The sequence below is a fragment of the Rana temporaria genome, chromosome 2 (assembly GCF_905171775.1).
Source record: "Rana temporaria chromosome 2, aRanTem1.1, whole genome shotgun sequence".
In the NCBI taxonomy this organism is placed as follows: domain Eukaryota; kingdom Metazoa; phylum Chordata; class Amphibia; order Anura; family Ranidae; genus Rana; species Rana temporaria.
The window spans coordinates 49,521,060-49,541,847 of NC_053490.1; the positions used below are offsets into that span (position 1 = coordinate 49,521,060).

A 20,788-nucleotide genomic window follows, 5' to 3' on the forward strand; every position below is an offset into this window, starting at 1 on the left:
AATGTTATGAGGCTATTTCCTGTGTTAATCTAATGTTTTTCATTCAACATGGAAAATTTCACATTTGGCCACTAGATGGTGCTAAGTATCAAAAGAATTCCTATAATACTTGGCACCATATAGTGGCCAAATGTGGTATTTTTCGTATTAAACCAATGAATGAAATAAAACAAATAAATAGCTTTATATATTTTTTTATAAATACATCCCATAGTATATAAAGATGTCAAAACATCTGATAGGGTCTAAGATGAACTTGAATGCAAATATAGACTTTGGGGAAAAGTGTGATTGTGTGTACGGGCTTTAACAGTTTCAAAAAGCAGTTAGTAATCCTGGCATTCTGGGTGTAACTGTCACATTTCTTGTGTCCTCAACCAAACTGTCAAACCATCAAATGGCTGGTGTCATAACTGATCACATGTACAGCACCATGGCAGTTCAAACAGAAGCATGTTCCTTGTCTGTAAGGCTGCATTCACACCTGAGCGTAGCGTTTTGCTGCGTTTTTTACCGCGACAAAACACAGCATTTTTTACCGCGATTTGCCGCAATTTGCTGTGACAAAACGCGGCGTTTTTTACAGGTCTAGGGTCACCAATGTAAAACGCCCAAATTCGAGCGACAAAAAAGGGTCCAGAACTTGTTTGGGCTTCAGGTGTTCGGCGTCAGGCGTTTTGTAGTGGAGATGTGAACCATCTCCATAGAGAATAATGTATTTTTTCCCCTCTAGCGTTTTGGGGCGTCGCGCTTCAGGCGACAAAACGCTCAGGTGTGAATGCAGCCTTAAAGGGGTGGTTCCCCCTAAAACAAATTTCTAACAATGCATTCGTAAGACCCGTTACACTGTTGATTGACGTTCCTCCGACGGGCGCATACTGCGCGTCACGACTTTCCGACAGAAGCCGAACGTCGCTGCGCAGGCGCCGTATAGAGCCGACTCTATACGGCGCCTGCGCAATGACGTTCGGCTTCTGTCGGAAAGTCGTGACGCGCAGTATGCGCCCGTCGGAGGAACGTCAATCAACTAGGAACGCCCACCGCCAAGGGACGAAACGGCGAGATCGAGGTATGTACTAAAAAACAAAAACAAAAGCCAGCCTACCCGCAGTGTAACGGGTCTTACGAATGTATTGTTAGAAATTTGTTTTAGGGGGAACCACCGCTTTAAGGATGGCAAGGTTTAATTCCACTTTAAGGCCCCTTTCACACTGGGGCGTTTTTCGAGTGTTATTTGAGCGTTTTTCGAGCGAAGCCTCATCTGCAATCCCAATGTGCTGGTAAAGCACCGCCAAGACCCTAACGTTTTATGAGCTTTTTAATAGCGATATTTCTAACGCTAAAACGCTTCAGTGTGAAAGGGGTCTTAGACTGTTAGCTGAAAGGCCTCTACAAACTTGGCAGTGCCTAAAATGGAGAGTAACTGAGCATGTGCAGAGCAGGATGAGACTGTGTATTATTGGATTTTAAACATTATAAGAACCTATTTTTAATGCTTACATAGCTATACCTGCAAAAGGGGCCAGCATGAAGTAATCTTAGCAGGACTTAATTTTCTGACTAAAGTTCCACTTTAATAATGCTATTGGGGCAAAGCAACGCAAATGACCTAATGAGGAAAAGAAAAGCAATCATACAACCTATAGTAGCCCATTAGACACCTGCCTTATTTTCTAACATCCAGGGGAAAATTTGTTGTAAGGGGGGGTTGGCATTTATGGGCCTCACTTCCCTTCTCTACATTATACATGAGGTTCAATATGTTGAATTTTTTTTTTATGTATGACCTTTGAAAATCTCATCTAGGTTGATGTCTTTCATCCAGTCATCATTGATGTGACCCGTTTTCAATAAGGCATCAATAAAGTCTGAGTCATTGCTGGGCGATGAGCCTAGTCCACCATTCTGTGAAATAAAATCAAAGGAACCCAAGTCGTTATTTGAGTCGCTCCTTGGAAAAGCTCTAGGTATCTGATCGGTGGGATTAAATGTGTTTGTTGATGCTGTGGCAGCTCCTCCACCAGCTTGGCTTAAGTTGGTCAGCATTTGAGATCTCTGGGGGCTTTGTCCACGATTAAAACCTCTTAGAGGTTCCATAGATGGTCCACTGTTTGCGGACGTCATCTGATTGATCTGTAGACCTTGGTTGACCTGGCTGGGCATTGAAAGACCACGTTGAGGAAAATGTTGATGAGGCATCATGCCCTGAAGTGACTGGTTAGAAAACTGATTATTGGAGAAGCTCACCATGTCCTGTCTTTTTATTTCTGGACCTATCCACTTCTGTGTGGCTGTTGTGGTATTGATGATGTTTGGTGGTCTTAGCGCCACTGGATTATTTCCATGATTTGGACCAGGTCTGAATGGTGGAGGGTTGACTCCTGCTGGATTAACAAAAGGAGTTACATTGTTTCCCGGTGTAACTGATGACTGTCGTGGCAAAACATTGCCATTTGGGCTTGTTCCCATATGACTTGGGCTGGTTTGCTGTTGTACTTGATTCACGTTGCTGTACATGTTCGGCTGTGGGCATGGGACATTTCCGTACAAGCTTGGACTTCCATGTACAGAAGTCATTCTAGAACCATGACTTTTTGAAGAATGGGTTGGATTCTGAGGTGTTATATGTCCTGATGTTGCATTGGTTACTGGAGGATCAGAGGTGGCACCTACAGTTTGCAATCCACCTGACAAAAAAAAATTGTGCATACATGAAAGAATCCCGATACCACAATGCATAATATTTTTAAATGTTAGAAAAGTATTTTCTGCCCACCCTCCGTATAATAACATCCTAGAGCAATTCCCTATGTTGGGGATACATTTATAAATATCCACCACTTTGAAAGCCACCAGACAACAACTGCAACTGGTGGCTTTCAATCCCAGCTGCCATCATCGTGGAGGGCACAGGTCCTATTGGAGGGTGATATGCGTCGGTGGGACGTGGGTTGGGAGGCGACAGGCTGAAGCCCCTTCTCTACTCTTGTACTAGATTGCCTTCAGTGTGCAGCATTCAACCTTCTATAGTAGGGGGCATATCCTCAAAGATCTGCACCGGCGCAGCGTATCTGAGATACGCTACGCCGCCGTAACTTACCTGGCTTTGGTTTGAATCCAGAAAGAATTTGCGCCGTAAGTTACGGCGGTGTAGTGTATTTCTCGCGGCGTAAGGGCGCGGAATTCAAATTCGGCGAGTAGGGGGGGCATTTCATTTAAATGAAGCGCGTCCCTGCGCCGAACGAACTGCGCATGCCCCGTCCGTCAAAACTCCCAGGGTGCATTGCTCCAAATGACGTCGCAAGGACGTCATTGTTTTCGTCGTGAACGTAAATGGCGTCCAGCCCCATTCACTGACGACTTACGCAAACAACGTAACATTTTCAAAATTATATGCGGGAACGACGGCCATACTTAACATTGAGTACGCCACCAGATAGCACCTTTAACTATACGCCGGAAAAAGCCGAACGGAAACGACGTAAAAGAATGCGACGGCCGCTCGTACGTTCGTGGATCGTCGGAAAAAAGCTATTTTGCATACTCGACGCGGATTACGACGTGAACGCCACCCATCGGCCGCCGGAAAAATGCATCTTAGATCCGACGGCGTACTAAGGCGTACGCCTGTGGGATCTAACACAGATGCCGTCGTATCTTGTTTGGTGGATACTAAAACAAAGATACGACGCGCAAAATTTGAAATTACGCGGCGTATCAACAGATACGCCGGCGTAATTTCTTTGAGGATCTGCCCCTAGATGTTGCATGCAGAGCCAGGACAAGTTTTCTTTGGATGCCTGCACCTGACAGCGGGGGGAGCCACTGGATAATCTGAAGCTGGTGCTTGGAGCAGCACTCTGCAAGCATTCATTTAGGGCAGGGATCTCTAAACTACCGCCCTCCAGCTGTTGCGGAACTACACATCCCAGGAGGCATTGTAAAAGTCTGACATTCACAGGCATGATGAGTCATGATGGGAATTGTAGTTCCTGAACAACTGGAGGGTCAGTGGGCCAGATCCACAGCCAGCCAGCGCAACGTAACTTTTTCCATTTAAGTTACACTGCCGCAAAGTTGCCAAGTTAGGTGCCGATCCACAAAGCACTTACCTGGAAATTTGCGGCGGTGTAACTTAAATCCGTCCGGCGCAAGGCGGGCCAATTCAAATGGGCGAGTCCCATTTAAATTAGGCGCGCTCCCGCGCCGGACGTACTGCGCATGCTCCGTCGGGTAACTTACCCGACGTGCATTGCGCTAACAGACGTCGCTCCGACGTCATTTGCTTAGACGGTAACGTAAATGGCGTCCAGCGCCATTCACGGACGTCTTACGCAAACGACGTAGAGTTTGAATTTTCGACGCGGGAACGACGGCCATACTTAATAGGGCTTAGTCCAATAGGACTCAGCCCTATTTTTACACGGCGTAACTTGACGTAAACGACGTAGAATTAGCGCGATGGGCCCGTCGGAACGTTCGTGGATCGCAGTAAGTGTTCATTTGCATATTCTAGGCCGGCCGCAATGGCCTCGCCACCTAGCGGCCGGCCTAGAATTGCATCCTTAAGATCCGACAGTGTAATTCAATTACACCTGTCGGATCTTCTGCCTATCTCTTGGAAACTGATTCTGTGGATCAGTTCCATAGATAGAAACAGGGATACGACGGCGTATCAGTAGATACGCCGGTGTATCCCTTTTGTGGATTACCCCCATAGTTTGGAGACTCCTGATTTAGGGTCACAGGGAGTTTTCAGCCATACACATTTCTCTTCCGCTGGAGAACTGAGCATCTTTGCCTTATGTTACAGAGATGAAAAGGAGTGGTTGTTCTGTGGTCTAAATCAGTGTTTCTCAACTCCAGTCCTCAAGGTGCCCCAACAGGTCATGTTTTCAGGATTTCCCTCAGATGAAATGGCTGTGGTAATTACTAAGGCAGTGAAACTGATTAAATCACCTGTGCAAAATAATGGAAAGCCTAAAAACATGACCTGTTGGGGCGCCTTGAGGACTGGAGTTGAGAAACACTGGTCTAAATCATAAGTGAATAGCCTAGATCGGGGATATGCAATTAGCGGAACTCCAGCTGTTGCAGAACTACAAGTCCCATGAGGCATAGCAAGACTCTGACAGCCACAAGAATGACACCCAAAGGCAGAGGCATGATGGGAGTTGTAGTTTTGCAACAGCTGGAGGTCTGCTAATTGCATATCCCTGGCCTAGATTGACAACCCTGCTCCTTCATAGCTACAAGACAGCAATTGAGAAATGTCACTCTAGGACAGAGTATGGGACTGGCAAGATAACCAACTAAAAAAAAGCCTGAAAAAAGCAAACGAATGCAGCCACCTCACCTAAGGAGTGGTAGGGTACTACAAATATATTATAAATGTGTTCTTGGGTTTAGATACACTTTAGTTCACAACTTTTATTGTACACCTGTGCTAGCCACCTCTTTATATGAAGGTTGTATTTCAAAATGTTCAATATTGCATAGTTGATTAGCCATCCAAAAGCAGGGCTTGAGTTACAGGTACCAGTCACCCTCTTAAAAGCTGCAACTCTCCCAAGAATCTGAAATGGCAGATTTTTGGGCCTTTAAACTGAAACACCTGCTCCATGATGTTAAGAACCTGTGATATCTATACAGCTTGGGACAGCACCATAACATATGAAAATGATCACCAAAATCAGATTTCCAGCTGGTACAGATAGGTTCTGAAAAAAGGCTTATATAATGGAGTTCCCTCAGAGTATAATAAACTCAGTTTATAACATACAGGTGAGTAAGCCGTTATTCAGGGACTTAAAGTGCAATCCGCAGTATATCTTCTCACTGATATCTTTTTTATAGACCCTGGCCCGGATTCACGTAGAAGCGCGTATCTTTGTGCGGGCGTAACGTATCCTATTTATGTTACGCCTCCGCAACTTTGTCAGGAAAGTGCTGTATTCTCAAACCAAAGTTGCGGCGGCGTAGCGTAAATAGGCCCGGCGTAAGCCCGCTTAATTCAAATGTGGAAGATGTGGGTGTTATGTAAATTTAATGTGACCCCACGTTAATTACGCTTTTTACGAACGGCGCATGCGCCGTCCGTGAAAGTATCCCAGTGCGCATGCTCCAAATTAACCCGCAAGAAGCCAATGCTTTCGACGTGAACGTAAATGACGCACAGCCCTATTCGCGAACGACTTACGCAAACAACGTAAAACGTCAAAAATTGGACGCTGTTCCGACGACTATACTTAACATTGCTACGCCTCATATAGCAGGGGTAACTTTACGCCAGGAAAAACCTAACGTAAACGGCGTATCTGTACTGCGTCGGCCGGGCGTACGTTCGTGAATTGGCGTATCTAGCTGATTTACATATTTCTAGGCGTAAATCAGCGTACACGCCCCTAGCGGCCAGCGTAAATATGCAGTTAAGATACGACGGCGTAAGAGACTTGCGCCGGTCGGATCTAATACAAATCTATGCGTAACTGATTCTAAGAATCAGGCGCATAGATACGACGCCTCAAACTCAGAGTTACGACGGCGTATCTGGAGATACGCCGGCGTAACTCGTACGACAATCTGGGCCCCTGTTTCCACTTCTCATTTTGCTTTAAGGCCCAACTATAGCCCAAACTTTTTTTTTTTAACAGAGTGGGGAGAGAATAGAAAAAGGTTTTCAAACATACGTTAGGTTTTTTATGAAAATGGAACTAAGCTGCGCCAGGGCTAGTTTTTAGCTCAGTTATGGTCAGTTTGAGATTCGGAATGGCATTGTTTTTTTTACCTTTTTACAAGTAAACATAAATACAGGCATACCCCACTTTAAAAGCAGAGTTCCAGCCTTTAGTGTAGCTGCTGACTTTTAATAAACAGACACTCACCTGCTCCACGGTCCAGCGATGTGGCCGCCGGAGCTCCGCTCCTCTCCCCCCTCTCTGGCCGGCGCCTCCATTCATAGTGTGGGCATCTGGACGTGACAGCTTTCGCCTTTATGGCCGGGTACTCACTGCTCATGCGTGAGTCGCGCTGCGCTCTATGAGTGGACAGGTGATCTTTTGGGACCTGTCACGTGTGCCTGGAGATCACCTAAAGGTAGGGGCCACCTAAGGCGAGAAGAGAAGTCCCCACTCCCCCCTCCCCCCAAAAAAAATTACATGCCAAATGTGGCATGTAAGGGGGCGATGAGTGCTTAAAGCGGAAGTTCCACTTTTGGGTGGAACTCCACTTTAACTACTTGCCGACCTGCCTGCAGTTCTACGGCGGCAGGTCGGCTCCCCTGCGCGAGAGCCCGTACAATACCGTTGGCTCTCTTAGCGGCCACTAGGGTGCCCGGCGGCGACGCCGGGCACCCGCGATTGCTCGTTACAGAGCGAGGACCGGGAGCTGTGTAAACACACAGCTCCCGGTCCTGTCAGGGGGAGAAATGCCTGACTCGTCTGTTCATACAATGTATGAACAGCGATCAGTCATTTCCCCTAGTGAGGCCACCCCCCCCTACAGTTAGAACACACCCAGGGAACATACTTAACCCCTTCCCCGCCCCCTAGTGTTAACCCCTTCCCTGCCAGTGGCATTTTTATAGTAATCCAATGCATTTTTATAGCACTGATCGCTATAAAAATGCCAATGGTCCCAAAAATGTGTCAAAAGTGTCTGAAATGTCCGCCATAATGTCGCAGTACCGAAAAAAAATCGCTGATCGCCGCCATTACTAGTAAAAAAAAAAAATATTAATAAAAATGCCATAAAACTACCCCCTATTTTGTAAACGCTATAACTTTTGCGCAAACCAATAAATAAACGTTTATTGCGATTTTTTTTTTTATGAAAAAGATGTAGAATACATATCGGCCTAAACTGAAGAAAAAAAATGTTTTTTTTATATATTTTTGGGGGATATTTATTATGGTAAAAAGTAAAAAAATATTATTTTTTTTCAAAATTGTCGCTCTATTTTTGTTTATATTGCAAAAACTAAAAACCGCAGAGGTGATCAAATACCACCAAAAGAAAGCTCTATTTGTGGGAAAAAAAGGACGCCAATTTTGTTTGGGAGCCACGTCGCACGACCGCACAATTGTCAGTTAAAGCGACGCAGTGCCGAATCGCAAAAAGTGCTCTGGTCTTTGACCAGCAATATGGTCCGGGGGTTAAGTGGTTAAGTACACAATGGGGTTTATTTACTAAAGCTGGAAAGTGAAAAATCAGGCTCACTTCTGCATAGAAACCAATGAGCTTCCAGGTTTTATTACCAAAGCTTAATTGAACACGCTGGGGTTAGAAGCTCATTGGTTTCTATGCAATGTGAGCCTGATTTTGTGTTTTCCAGCTTTAGTAAATAAACCCCATTGTGTACTTAAAAGTGGGGTATGCCTGTATAGGGCAAACGCTTCAATCTCATGGCAAACCGATCACAAATGGTTCTCAAACGACATGTGCACTAGCCTTAAATGTGCAGTTGTTCTCTCTCTTAGTGGATAAAGTATAAGGTGGACCTTTGTTAACCTTTAATCCATGTCATAACCCTCCCTTTGGCATATTTGGAATTTTTGGGGTGGGGTAGCAAGGTGTGTGCTTCTACTTCCGATGTTTCACCCACAGCCCCCAGGATCACATAACCCATCCCAGGAGGCTACAGTACTTGTAGCCTTACTTTTGTAGAACCTGGGAGAAGTTTCTCTTTAAGAAATACTGTATGATTAAACATAGTTTTGCGACCTTAGCATTGATACTGGTATCAACAGGACGCAACCCTGAGAAGAATTAGCTGTACAACACCCCAAAGCACACTATACTTACCGGGGAACTGGCTTGGCTGCTGCATTCCCACAGTGTTCCTTCTCTGATCCTTGTAGTCCGGTGGTGGTCTTGTCAAATGCCTGTTCAGCTGATCCTGGTTGTTACACTTTTCCTATAACAAAATATAAAATAATCAGTTATATTTGGCCACTGAATGATCATTTATTGAAAAGTTATATCTTATGTATTCAATTGTCTCATGTTGTACATAGTGCCAAGCTAAGCGCCTGTGCAACATTAGAGGCTGCCCGCAAGGAGTAATTTTACAGAGGTTGCCCTGATCTGGGTGTACTGCTTCTATTGTTGTATTAGAAGACAGTGAATAGAATTATTTTAATAATTCCAAGAAATAATCTAGTTAGGATAAGAGTGATTTCTCCATAAAGGAAAGAGGTCCATGACCTTAGGACACTAGCAAAAAAACTGAGAACTCCCTGAGTGGGGCAGGGCTTTAGGGGTGCATCCTTAAAACCTTTGCCACTGTCTGATTACTTGAACGTACCAGCCTATAACCCAGGTTCTACGAGTATCAAGCGTTTGGTATGATTAAGATGTACACAATAACCAGTTATAACTGGCTAATGCATAATCATTTATTGAGAAGTTATTCCATATGTATTGATTTGTCTCCAAATTCAGGCAATTCTACTTTTCAATACAGTAAATGTACATCTAAAAGGTTTCTATCTGAACTAAACTCTCCTTCATTTGTGTCTCACATGCTCCCCCTTCCCAGACACTGCAGCTCACAGTGGGAGGGTTTAAGCAACAGAGGTAATGCTGTCAGTACAGAAAGCAATGAGTAGGACTAGGTGTGGCCGGGTGATGACTGACCAGCAACAGACTTATGAATCAGCAGTGTCAATGATAACTGCCTCCCCCAATGTCTTCTCATCCCACTGAAGTAGTGGAAGTAGCATACCTCCCAACTGTCCCTAATTTGGAACAAAGTCCCTCTGTCCCTCATTCCTCCTCATGTGTCCCTCATTTTGGTCTGATCTGTATAGTTGTATATAAAATGCACTATCTATCTTTCAAAAGGTGTTTCCCAGAAATAAATCTTTCATCCCATTACTAAATTGCTGCATTTGTACACTTCAAAAGCCAATATAAAGGAAGAGTAGTGGTAAAAATAAAGCACTTGTGGGTTTAATAAATATTTTTTTGCTGTAATTCTCCTTTAGGAGGGCGTGGCAGGGGTGTGTCCTATACCTACATTTTCTAATAGGTGTCCCTCGCTCCCATCTTAAAAAGTTGGGAGGTATGGAAGTAGGCACCGCCTACATTAGGGGGAAGCTTATAGTTCTCCTGCAAAGTCCACCATATGCTGTCATGGGGTGACAGCGCTGCAGCTCCTATTTGAAGCATCTTAGATGACAGGAATGCAGGAGGGGGGGGGGGGGTGCTGGCTCAGAAGCTATTACAGGGAAACCTTGGTTTGAGAGTAACTTGGTTTGAGAGCGTTTTGCAAGACAAGCAAAACGTTTTAATAAATTTTGTCTTGATATACAAGCGATGTCTTGATATAAGAGTAGCGTCATGTCACAACCGAGTATAAAAAAGAAGAGAGGAGCCTCTAAGTGTAGCAATATGGTTACATTTAATGAAGGTACAACATTTAGCAACTTATTGCTACACTTAGGTGCGCCTCTCTCCTCGTTTATACCCTGAAAAAAAAATGCTTTAATATACAAGTTCTTTGGATTACGAGCATGTTTATGGAACGAATTATGCTCGTAAACCAAGGTTTTACTGTACTGACTTATTTTTTGGGGAGGGGCAAAGCACAGCTATGAATTTTGGAAAGCAAAAAGGAAATTACCGTTCTAGCTATCATCTGCTGTTGCATCATTTGTCTCTGTAGAATATTCGTCTTGTCCACCATTTGCTGATTTAACAAGGGCTGCTGGTTGTTATAACCATTGGGACTTGAACAGGAAGCAGTATTGGATCCGGGACTCTGGGTGGTGCTAGTGTGCTGCTCCTGTTGAGAAAAAAAATACCAAAGAATTAGTAAAGTTTTAGCATTACATTACACACCAGAAGAAAAAAAAAAAGAATTAGGCAGAATGGGGCCCTGTGCTTGCATTGCTTGTCCACATCAGATACCAACTCCTGCAAGTGCATCCACCATTGTGAAGTGACAGGAAGGTGCACAGCTTTGATGAATTGCGCTATGCGCGCCCACCCCCCGGTTTGCTGCAAGAGTTTGAAGGTTTTAGCTGAACATCATCAGGCCCCAGGCCCCTGCCTTGGTTGCCATAAAGAGGATCCAGCTCTGCCAGAAATGCCTACTATAAATTGGGGACTAGTGGCACAGTGACATCAACTCATAAAGAACAATTTAGGAAACAAAGCATCATAGCCCTGATGGTTCAATAGTTCGATCCTCTTGATAGAAAAATGTAGAACTTTCATCTTTCCCTAAAAATATCAGAAAGAGGTTGAAATTGATGACCACATAGCTGTTTTTAAACCTATCTGGTTAGGAAGCTATCTCTGAAGTCAATGGGGGTTATTTACAAAAGGCAAATCCACTTTGCACTACAAGTGCAAACTACAAGTGCATACCTCCCAACATTTCAAAAATCCTGTTAGTAAAAGACGATTAGCGCTTTTCTGTCTGTTACAGCGTGATGAATGTGCTTATTCCATTACGAATGCTAGTTTTACCAGAACGAGCGCACCCGTCTCATAACTTGCTTCTAAACATGCGCAGGTTTTTAATGTCGTTTTAGCCCACACATGATCATTTTTTACAACCCGAAAAACGACATGGTTTAAAACGTCGCTAAAAAATGCAGCATGTTCGGGAAAAAAATGGTTGTCGTTTTTCAGAACCCGAAAAATGATGTGAAGCCCACACACGATCATTTTAAATGAATTTTTTTTAAAACTTTGTTTTTTTCATGCCGAAAAATGATCGTGTGTACGCGGCATAATGAATTCTATGGGGCCAAAAACGCTTGTAATCTGCCAAAAAGAAGCTCATGTACTTTTTTGAGCTTCAGGCGTTTTGCTTTAGGTGACAGATGTGAACAGGGGCCATTGAAATGAATGGGATTTGGCTTGTTGAGCTTTTAGAGCTACGTTAGGCTGTTATCATATCTGTAGAAGCTATAGCAGACATGATAGACAGCCCCATGTGTGTTGAATGCCTGCTTCCCCCACTAAGGGACAGTGGTGATGTTGATAAGTATAAAACAAATTAAAAGTGCTGAGGAAGTGTAGGGGGTAGAAAAGAATAAGTGGAGAAAAAATATGGCCGGGGCTAGAGCAAGCCCAATGTGGCAGTATGCTTCAATGGGCGGCATGGTGTTACAGGGAGTTGCCGACAGACACTAAAAAGCACCCGCTGATAGGCCCTACTCTTTAAATGGCACACAGGCTATTTGTGAAGGGGAAATTGTCAACAGTGGACTCACCGCTTTTTCCAATCTTGGGGAACCCACAGTTCGAACCAGGATTGTTGAAGAAATCATTTAGTGGATTAATAGAACAGGGGTTGTTTCATCCATCTCATTTTCTGAAGAAGGGCTCATGGTATACTATGCAGGAGATGCTAGCGGGTGTGATGCCCTACCGATTGGATTTTTGGAGGGCACTACAGCTGCGACATTTCCTGGATACTTGAAGTCCCCAGCTAGATACGAGCGTAGGTTGACAATGTTTGAGAGGTACTGTAGTGGAAGTGAGATGCTTTGGCATTCGCTCTCAAGAATTAGTGAGCTATTGAACGCACCTGCAGAGGACTCTCAAATACCCTTTTTCAATAAATGGGAGGTTGAGCTGGGAAGACCCTTTACAGAAGAGCAAAAGAATAAAATACTCCAGAATATATTTGAATCATCTGTGTGTGTGAAGACACAAGAGATGAATTTTAAGATTCTATCTCAGTGGTATCATACCCGGTAGTATTAAATAGGTGTTACCCAGATATGTCAGACAGATGTTGGAGGTGCAGGAGAAAAGGAGGAACCTTAATGCACATCCTTTGGGCCTGTCCTAAGATTTTCAGTTTTTGGGCAAAGGTCCGGGAAATAGTGCAAAAATTCAGTGAGGAGGAATTACCAGGAGAGTGGTCCTTTTACCTGCTGCATGATACGGAGATTTCGGTTAGGCGGTATAGGAAATCTGTAGTCTGTCATTTTTTAAACGCAGCTCGTGCTTGTATACTAGTGATGTGGAAACAGTGTCAGCCACCAACTGTAAGGATGTGGCTTAAACGAGTGGAAGAGTTGAATAGAATGGAGGACTTGGTCTGGAATTCAAGGCAGAAGCGGAAGGTGTATTTGGCTACGTGGGCGGAGTGGAACGTGTTTAGGTATTCGGAGGATGGGAAGGCTTTGATAGATGTGAATTGACGGATGGATCCGGGGGTGGGGGGTGCGATGGAGAGGGAGATGTTGTTAGAGGATTGGGGGGAGGGGGTGGAGGAGAGGGGTTTCCCCTTTCCTTTTATTCTTCTTTTTGGGAGAAGGGCGGGGGGGGGGGGGGGGGGGTAGGGGCGGAAAAGCAGAGAGAGACAGAACAGGGGAAGGATAAATTGCCCCAATCCCTCGGGGACATAGGGTACCCAGAGGGGTGGGGGCTTATTTGCCCACAGGAATGTAGAAATGGAATCCAAAGATTAAGAGGGGGTATTAGTTGAATAGACTCTGGGTCATTGAGGTTGGGTAAAGAAGAGTTATGATGATATAAGAAAGATACAAACTGTTTTTTTTTTTGGAAATGATACTTTGAATTACTTGTAATGTTTGTTGATATCTTTTGTTGTATTATGTGCTGGTCTTAATTTAAAACCAGAGGGAGTGCCTTCCTGGTTTATGTTACTTTTCTGCTTGAAAATCAAATAAAAGAAGATTGAAAGAAAAGAAAAAGTGCACTTAAAATGCACATATCTTTTCATTGTACTCTCTTTTCAGAGGGCTGATGGGTGACAGGAATAAAATGACTTAAAAAAAAAACTTGTTTACTATGGTGAGGACACTATCAAAAGGGTTCTCGAGGGCCACCTGTGGAGCACCACTCACAAAACCTGAAGCATATTGCAAAGTTTAGAGCATTGTTACCAGAACTATGTGGAGATACAGAGATCAGTCCTACAGAATGCATAAAAGCAACAAACACACTGGGGTGTAAGCAAGGCAGCACTTTTTTTTTAGAAAAAATACCCGCTTTGCGTTCTCCTTCCTATTAATAACACTGGTGACATATCCCATTTTTACCAACCAGGCCAGAAAAATACCACTCAAGTGGCAACCACAGTTTTTCTATTTCTCCAAGCTGTAACTAAGGGGAGGTGGGGGCCAAAAGAGGAGTTTGGTAGGATGCATTGAATCCTTGGTACACAAATTATAACATTGGGAAAAAAAGAGAGAAAAATAAATACAAAATAACTAAGAGGTCAGTGCATGTGGGTGAAAAGTGAATCAGACTCTTATGTTTTTACGACAATTCCCAATGCCTTGGAAGATATTCCATGAAAAATTGGTACAGCGCGTTGGTTGCAACTTGGAATAAAAAAGTCATGTGGTTTGAAATCTTAGAGGGTGTGTTACACGTACCAGGGTGTCACGATGGAAACACATTCCCCTAAAAAACAGGGAAAAGTCACCGGTTTCTAAATGCTCCTTCTCCAGCAGCACCAACTTAAAGGATAAGTTCACCTTTCGGAACACGTAAAAAAAAAATTCAATAAATGCACATGACTGCTGAGAAGCTTAGGCTTAACTTAAATACCACTTACTGTATTTATTGGCAAATAACACTCACTTTTTTACCTTGAAAATAGAGGGTAAATTGTGCCTGCGTGTTATACGCAGGGGGCTCTGGAAAGTTTTTTACCTGAAACTTCCCTCTTAAAGTTAGGGTGCGAGTTATACGCCGATAAATACGCTAATTAAAACCATAATAAACCTTGCCCCCCCCCCGAATAATTACACATATACCATTTAAAGTTGGAAGTGGGCAAGGCCACAGCTTTATTAAAACATATACAAAATTCCAATCCAAAAAAAACATTCCAGTCCCGGTTACACCGTGAGCATCTAAACAAACTGTTTAGTCTAAGAGGCCTGTCTCCACCATCAGTGCAAGACGGGCATTAAACTGACCCCGTAATGCAACTTAAGGGCTTAGCCATAAAGTAATGCCAATTGCTGGCCAGGTAAAACCACCATAGAAGCTGTGACGAACAAACACCATGGGAGGGTGGGTGGGCAACTCTTGTGACGTCAAATGCCTCGTAAGAAGTGGGATGTGCCCTTGCTTAGCCTTTTCTAGAGTTATGGCTCCACCTCCTCACCTCGTGCCGTTGTAACCAATCCCAGCGGAGCCGCTCCAACTCCCTGCTTCTGTTGACGTCCCCTCATGGTTGCCAAGAATCCAGCAGTCAAGGCTCCCTTTCCTTAATGCAGGGTGGGTGAAGGGGCCTTAATTTTTTTTACTGGCAAAAATATGTGCATTTATAAAAAAAAAATTTAAAGGTGAACTTTCCTTACCTCCCCTGCTGCTCTGTTCAACCAAGATGGCACTGGATGATTGGCCCAGCATTGTAAAATAGAGGTTAAGGCTGGATTCACACCTATGCATTTTTTTTAGCTTTGCACTACAGAACGTGTTCCATAGGAAACCATGGTAAATGGACTGTAGTGCAAATCTGCAAAAAAACACTAACAATGCATCGGTGTGAATCCAGCCTTAGAGACAGTCTTTAGCCTGTGTAACCAGGGTGTGGTAGGGTGACCAGACATCCCCAGTTTCTGGGGACAGTCCCCGGATTGAGGACACTGTCCCCGGACCAAGTCTGTCCCCGGTTTTGGATTTGAACAGGGTCTGAGGCAATTTCAAAAGACAGTCAGTGCAGAATAATAAAAAAAAAATCTGAAGGAAAACACTGGACAGGGCCTAATTCAAGTACAAGCCCAGATACTCCAAGTGATCAGGTGGTCCCACAGATTTCTGGAGATTTAGGATCTACCTGAACCTTTGTAGGATCTGCACGTTCCATCAAACATTGGCTGAGAGATGCGCTGATTGTTCCCTGAAAGCGAGGTGGTCCAAATATCCAACAATGGAAATGCCCTGAGTGTTGATGCGCTGGGGACTAATGTAACAAAACGTCCCACACTCAGCTTGAGTGCTTTCGTCATATACCACTTCCTCCCAGTCTAAACCTAGATATCAGATATTCCAACTGCTATCAACGACAAACAAGACGATGCTTGATTGCTGAACATGAACTGTTTATTAGAACCAAAATACAAGTCTTATATACAGTGGAGGAGGAAAAGGGGGTTCACCTAATTAACATGAGCTAATTAACTAATCTCTTAAAGCAGCCAATGTGACTCCATGCTCTTCTGGCCATTGTGGTGATCAGGATTTCACTACAGGTCAGACTTGTCACCGAGCTTCACACAGTAGATTATACATTATCATAAGTATAAACACAGGACTCCTTCTCACAATAGTAGGAGCTCCAGCAGGAGTCGGCCTGTCTCCTACATCAGGGGTCTCCAAACTTTTCAAACAAAGGGCCAGTTTATTTTCCTTCAGACTTTAGGGGGGCCGGATTGTGGCCAACAGGGGCAGAAAATGTAATGGGCCCATCATCAGTGAGAATAAATATGGCCTCAGGGTTGGTGGTCAATAGAAGTGGTGCCCCTATTAGTAGGAGGAATAGTATCCCATCATTGGTATCCATAGAAGAAAAAATGCCCCATGGTTGGTGTGAGCGGGAGGAATAGTGCCCCAAGGGCCGGATAAAGGCTACCAAAGGGCCACATCTGGCCCTGGGGCCGCAGTTTGGAGACCCCTGTCCTACATTATACAGAGGCCAATGTGATCAGCTCTCTCAACTAACATGTTGAGTTCAGAAGCAAACAAACCAAGAATAGTCTTTACATATATCCTGAGAGATATTGTGGATAAATATTACTGTCCCATCTTAAGTAATCCAAGATATATTTTCTCAGTCACCCAGGGACAAACTAAAACAATTATTTCCTTAAACCCATTGTTAAATAATGATCCCATTTTTTTGTTCCCCCCCCCCCCCAGCAAATGCACCTATTAAAACTTTTAAAAAGTGAAAGTTCCAGGGGGACATGTGGGGTCTGGAATTCCAGCCATGTTCCTTGGAAAAGCAAGGCTTAGCCGTACAACTTAGCTGTGCTGTCCTTGGCAGCTCCGACTATGGCACATACATTCAGAGGATTAGATGAGTTTTATGCTTAATACTGTCAAGCTGTGGTTATGGCAAGGATGTTTGGAAATTATTATAAGTAAGCTTATCTGTCCACCGGCCAAGAATCGCTGAATGGAAGGTCAGGAAGATATACTGCTTTACATTGAAGTTAAATTAGAGAAAAATACTGTATATAACTCTAATGCTGCATGACATGTATGTAAAGGAGAACAGGGGCTGAAATGTAATGGCCTCCTGTATGAAGGTAAAACAACATGCTTTGGGCACAGTCACCCTGGAAGCATGCAGTCTACAGGTTACCACATGCCTAATTTAGATGTTAAAGCGGATGTGCCAGTATAAAAAAATATTAAAAGCCAGCAGGTACAAATACTGCAGCTGCTGACTTTTAATATTAGGACACTTACCTGTCCTGGAGTCCAGCAGCAGAGGATGAGCGATCGCTCGTCTCTCTGCTGCTCCCCCCGCCATCCTCAGTGAGGGAACCAGGAAGTGAAGCGCTCCGGCTTCACTACCCGGTCCCCTACGGCGCATGCGCGAGTCGCGCTGCGCCCGCTGATTGGCTCACACGCTGTGTGCTGGGAGCCGAGTGTTCCCAGCACACAACGGGCGACAGACGGGAAGTCAGAAAAACCCGTCTTTTGCCCGTAGCGTGTGGCCGGAAGTGGGTGCAAATACCTGTCTTTAGACAGGTATCTGCACCCCCCTCCCCCCTGAAAGGTGTCAAATGTGACACCGGAGGGGGGGCGGGTGCCGATCAGCGTGAGTTCCACTTTAGGGTGGAGCTCCGCTTTAAAGTGGATCCAACCCCCTAGGCAAGATTTTGTGTATTTTAAATAACTGCAATGTGTATTTTATTTATTTCATTAATACTGTTGTTTTCATCTTTTTTTCTGTCCCAGTGCTGCTGATCTACTGCCGCCTCTTTTAGTCACCATGGCCCAGATTTACAAAGCACTTACGCCGACGTATAACAAGTTACGCCGACGTAAGTGCAAATGTGCACCGTCGTATCTGTGCGCCAGACCCACAAACTAATATGTGCCTAAAAACAGGCTACACCCCGCCAACGTATCTTGCTTACGCCGGCGTAGAGTGGGCGCACATTTAAGCTGGGTGCATGATGCCGCTCCCATTGATTAGCCATTTAAACAGGGAAATTAGGGAAATTAGGGAAATACAGCGATTCACGAACGTGCGTGTGCCCGGCGCATGCTACGCTAGATGCACGTAAGTTGTACGTCCGGCAACAGACATGCTCAGGTCTGCACCAGGGAACACAAGCCGGCGTATTGTGCGTTGGACGTGTGTCTGGCTGGGCGTACGTTACAATCACGCAGTGATCCGGCGTAGCTTAGGCAGTTGTGCCGGCGTAGTTATGAGCAGGCGCGCGGGGGGGGGGGTGTGCGCGCATGCGCAGTTCGTGATACGTACCTGTCTGGCGCTCGGCTCATCATTTGCATGGGGTCACGCCTCATTTGCATGGGTCACGCCCACTTCCACCTACGCCGGCGTACGCCTTCGAAACCCACGCCACGCTGGCGCAGCGTTGGGAGCACTGGCTTGCTGAATGCAATGCGCTGCGTTGGCGTAGCGTACGGTGGTTACTCTACGGCGGCCTAATGTGCGCCTTGCTCTCTGTGAATCTGGGCCCATATGTCTACATGTACCCACTCCAGCATGCCGTGCACATTTTTACTCTGGACTGACCTTCTGATAATGGCAATGATGGACAACGCCTGCACAACTCGGCTAAATTACATAAGGTGTTGAGAATCTTCACAAAATAAACTGTGTGAATATTAACTTCAGTTATCTAACCATGTGAAAAGCATTTCATCTGCACCTGATGGCATAAAGTAAATAAGCCCGTGTGTGTCGCCACAGCTACTGTAGTCGCCATCATGGGCCCCGTTTGACAGGGTGACATGCAGGGACACAGCTGGGAGATTGTCGTCACCCCAGAAAGTGCCTAAACAGGGACCTTTTTGACAAGATCACCAGATAATATTTTAATGAAAGCCACAGGTTTTAAACAATTAAAAACAACAGGGTCACATTTGTGGCCTGCGGCGATGTGGTTCCTGTGCGCTGCAGCCCAGCTATTCAAGTGGCTGGAGATACGAAACTCAGAAGCTAGACCGGGCGAAGGTGGAAGCGCTGGGGGAGCCGTGACAGAGATGCGCTGGAAGGCTCTGTTTGCTGGTAAGTCTGTTTATAATGTGCTAGTATGCAATGCACACTGAGGCACTTTTCAGGCGCTTTCACTCTAAAAAGAAAGCACCTGAAAAGCTCACGAAAACCAATTTCCATTAACATCAATTAATGCTTTCAAGCAGCATCTTTGGAGCATGCATCTTTGGAGCATGCTTGCAAGCAGCATCTTTGGAGCATGTTTGTCATACATCCCAAAAGCCTTCAGGGGGGGGGGGGGGGGAAGGGGTTTTCTTGGCTAAGCACACTCTCCTGCATGCATGCTTGAGCTAAGGGCAGGAAGTAAATCCTACATGAATCATTTGCCCTTACTCAAGATGGCCACGGCCAGAAATGCTAGGGGGTGTTTTTCAAAGAGATTTCTCACTAAAATAGAGCATAGTGACATAGATGGATGGGGAAGTTTTGTATATTAAGAATGAATTAAATAGTGTTTTTAGTTTGTGGTGCTCGGATGCAGTGAAGTCTTTGAAAAATCAAGGACAAATGGGGTCCCCATTAGGCACCAAATATTTGACCCTTTTCTCTTTGAACAGCTATTTCTACCTAAAACAAGTCCATCTCACAATATTTTTATTCTTTATAAGATGTTACTAACATTAGACCACGCACACAAAATTCCCTGGCTACCTTTAGTATAGAACTCATTCAATACTAAAATAATAAAAACATGATTTGTTGTTGTTGTTCAATCGTTTAGTCGTGTCAGACTCTTCGTGACCTCATGGACCAGGCTTTTCTGTCCTCCACTGCCTCCCGGAGATTGCTTAAAGGGGTTGTAAATGTACCATTTTTTTTACCCCTAAATAGCTTCCTTTACCTTAGTGCAGTCCTCCTTCACTTACCTCATCCTTCCATTTTGCTTTTAATGTCCTTATTTCTTCTGAGAAATCCTCACTTCCTGTTCTTCTGTCTGTAACCCCACGCAATAATGCAAGGCTCTCTCCCTGGTGTGGAGTGTCATGCTCGCCCCCTCCCTTGGACTAGAGGAGAGTCAGGACGCTCTCTACGTTGCAGATAGAGAAAGGAGCTGTGTGTTAGTGGGAGTCCTGACTCTCCTGTAGTCCAAGGGAGGGGGCGAGCATGACACTCCACACCAGGGAGAAAGCCTTGCATTACTGTGTGGAGTTACAGACAGAAGAACAGAAAGTGAGGATTTCTCAAAAGAAATAAGGACATTTACCTACCGTATTTATCAGCGTATACCGCGCACTATTTTGCCCTGAAAATCAGGGCAAAATCGTGGGTGCGCGGTATACGCCGATACCCGATTTCCCGCGCTGAATTTGAATACTGCGCCGGCATATACCGAGCGCAGTACACTCGTGTATCTTTGCGCAGTTCCGGCGCCTCTCGCGCTGACGTCCTGGACGTACAGGACGTCACCACGAGAGTCGCCGAGCCTGCCCGACGATACACGAGTGTACTGCGCTCGGTATATGTCGGCGCAGTATTCAAACTCGGCGCGGGGAGGGCGCGAGGACGCCGCAGAAGGACACTGGACCCGACGAAGAGGACACCCGAAGCCGCAGACAGACGCCGGACCCAACGAGGCCGCCG

The 20,788-nt window shown here is 45.0% G+C and overlaps 1 protein-coding gene across 1 annotated transcript in view; it reads right to left on the reverse strand.

Annotated features, from left to right (window-relative positions):
- Positions 1–1,282: 1,282 nt before the first annotated feature.
- MAML2 (mastermind like transcriptional coactivator 2) overlaps positions 1,283–20,788 on the reverse strand; it is a 235,671-nt gene continuing 216,165 nt past the window's right edge. The window contains exons 4-6 of the mRNA XM_040340181.1: positions 10,625–10,786; positions 8,803–8,914; positions 1,283–2,687 (exon numbers count right to left, since the gene is read on the reverse strand). Of these exons, the coding sequence (XP_040196115.1) occupies positions 1,777–2,687; positions 8,803–8,914; positions 10,625–10,786 (1,185 nt within the window). The 3' untranslated portion in view covers positions 1,283–1,776. The remainder of the gene's footprint in view (positions 2,688–8,802; positions 8,915–10,624; positions 10,787–20,788) is intronic.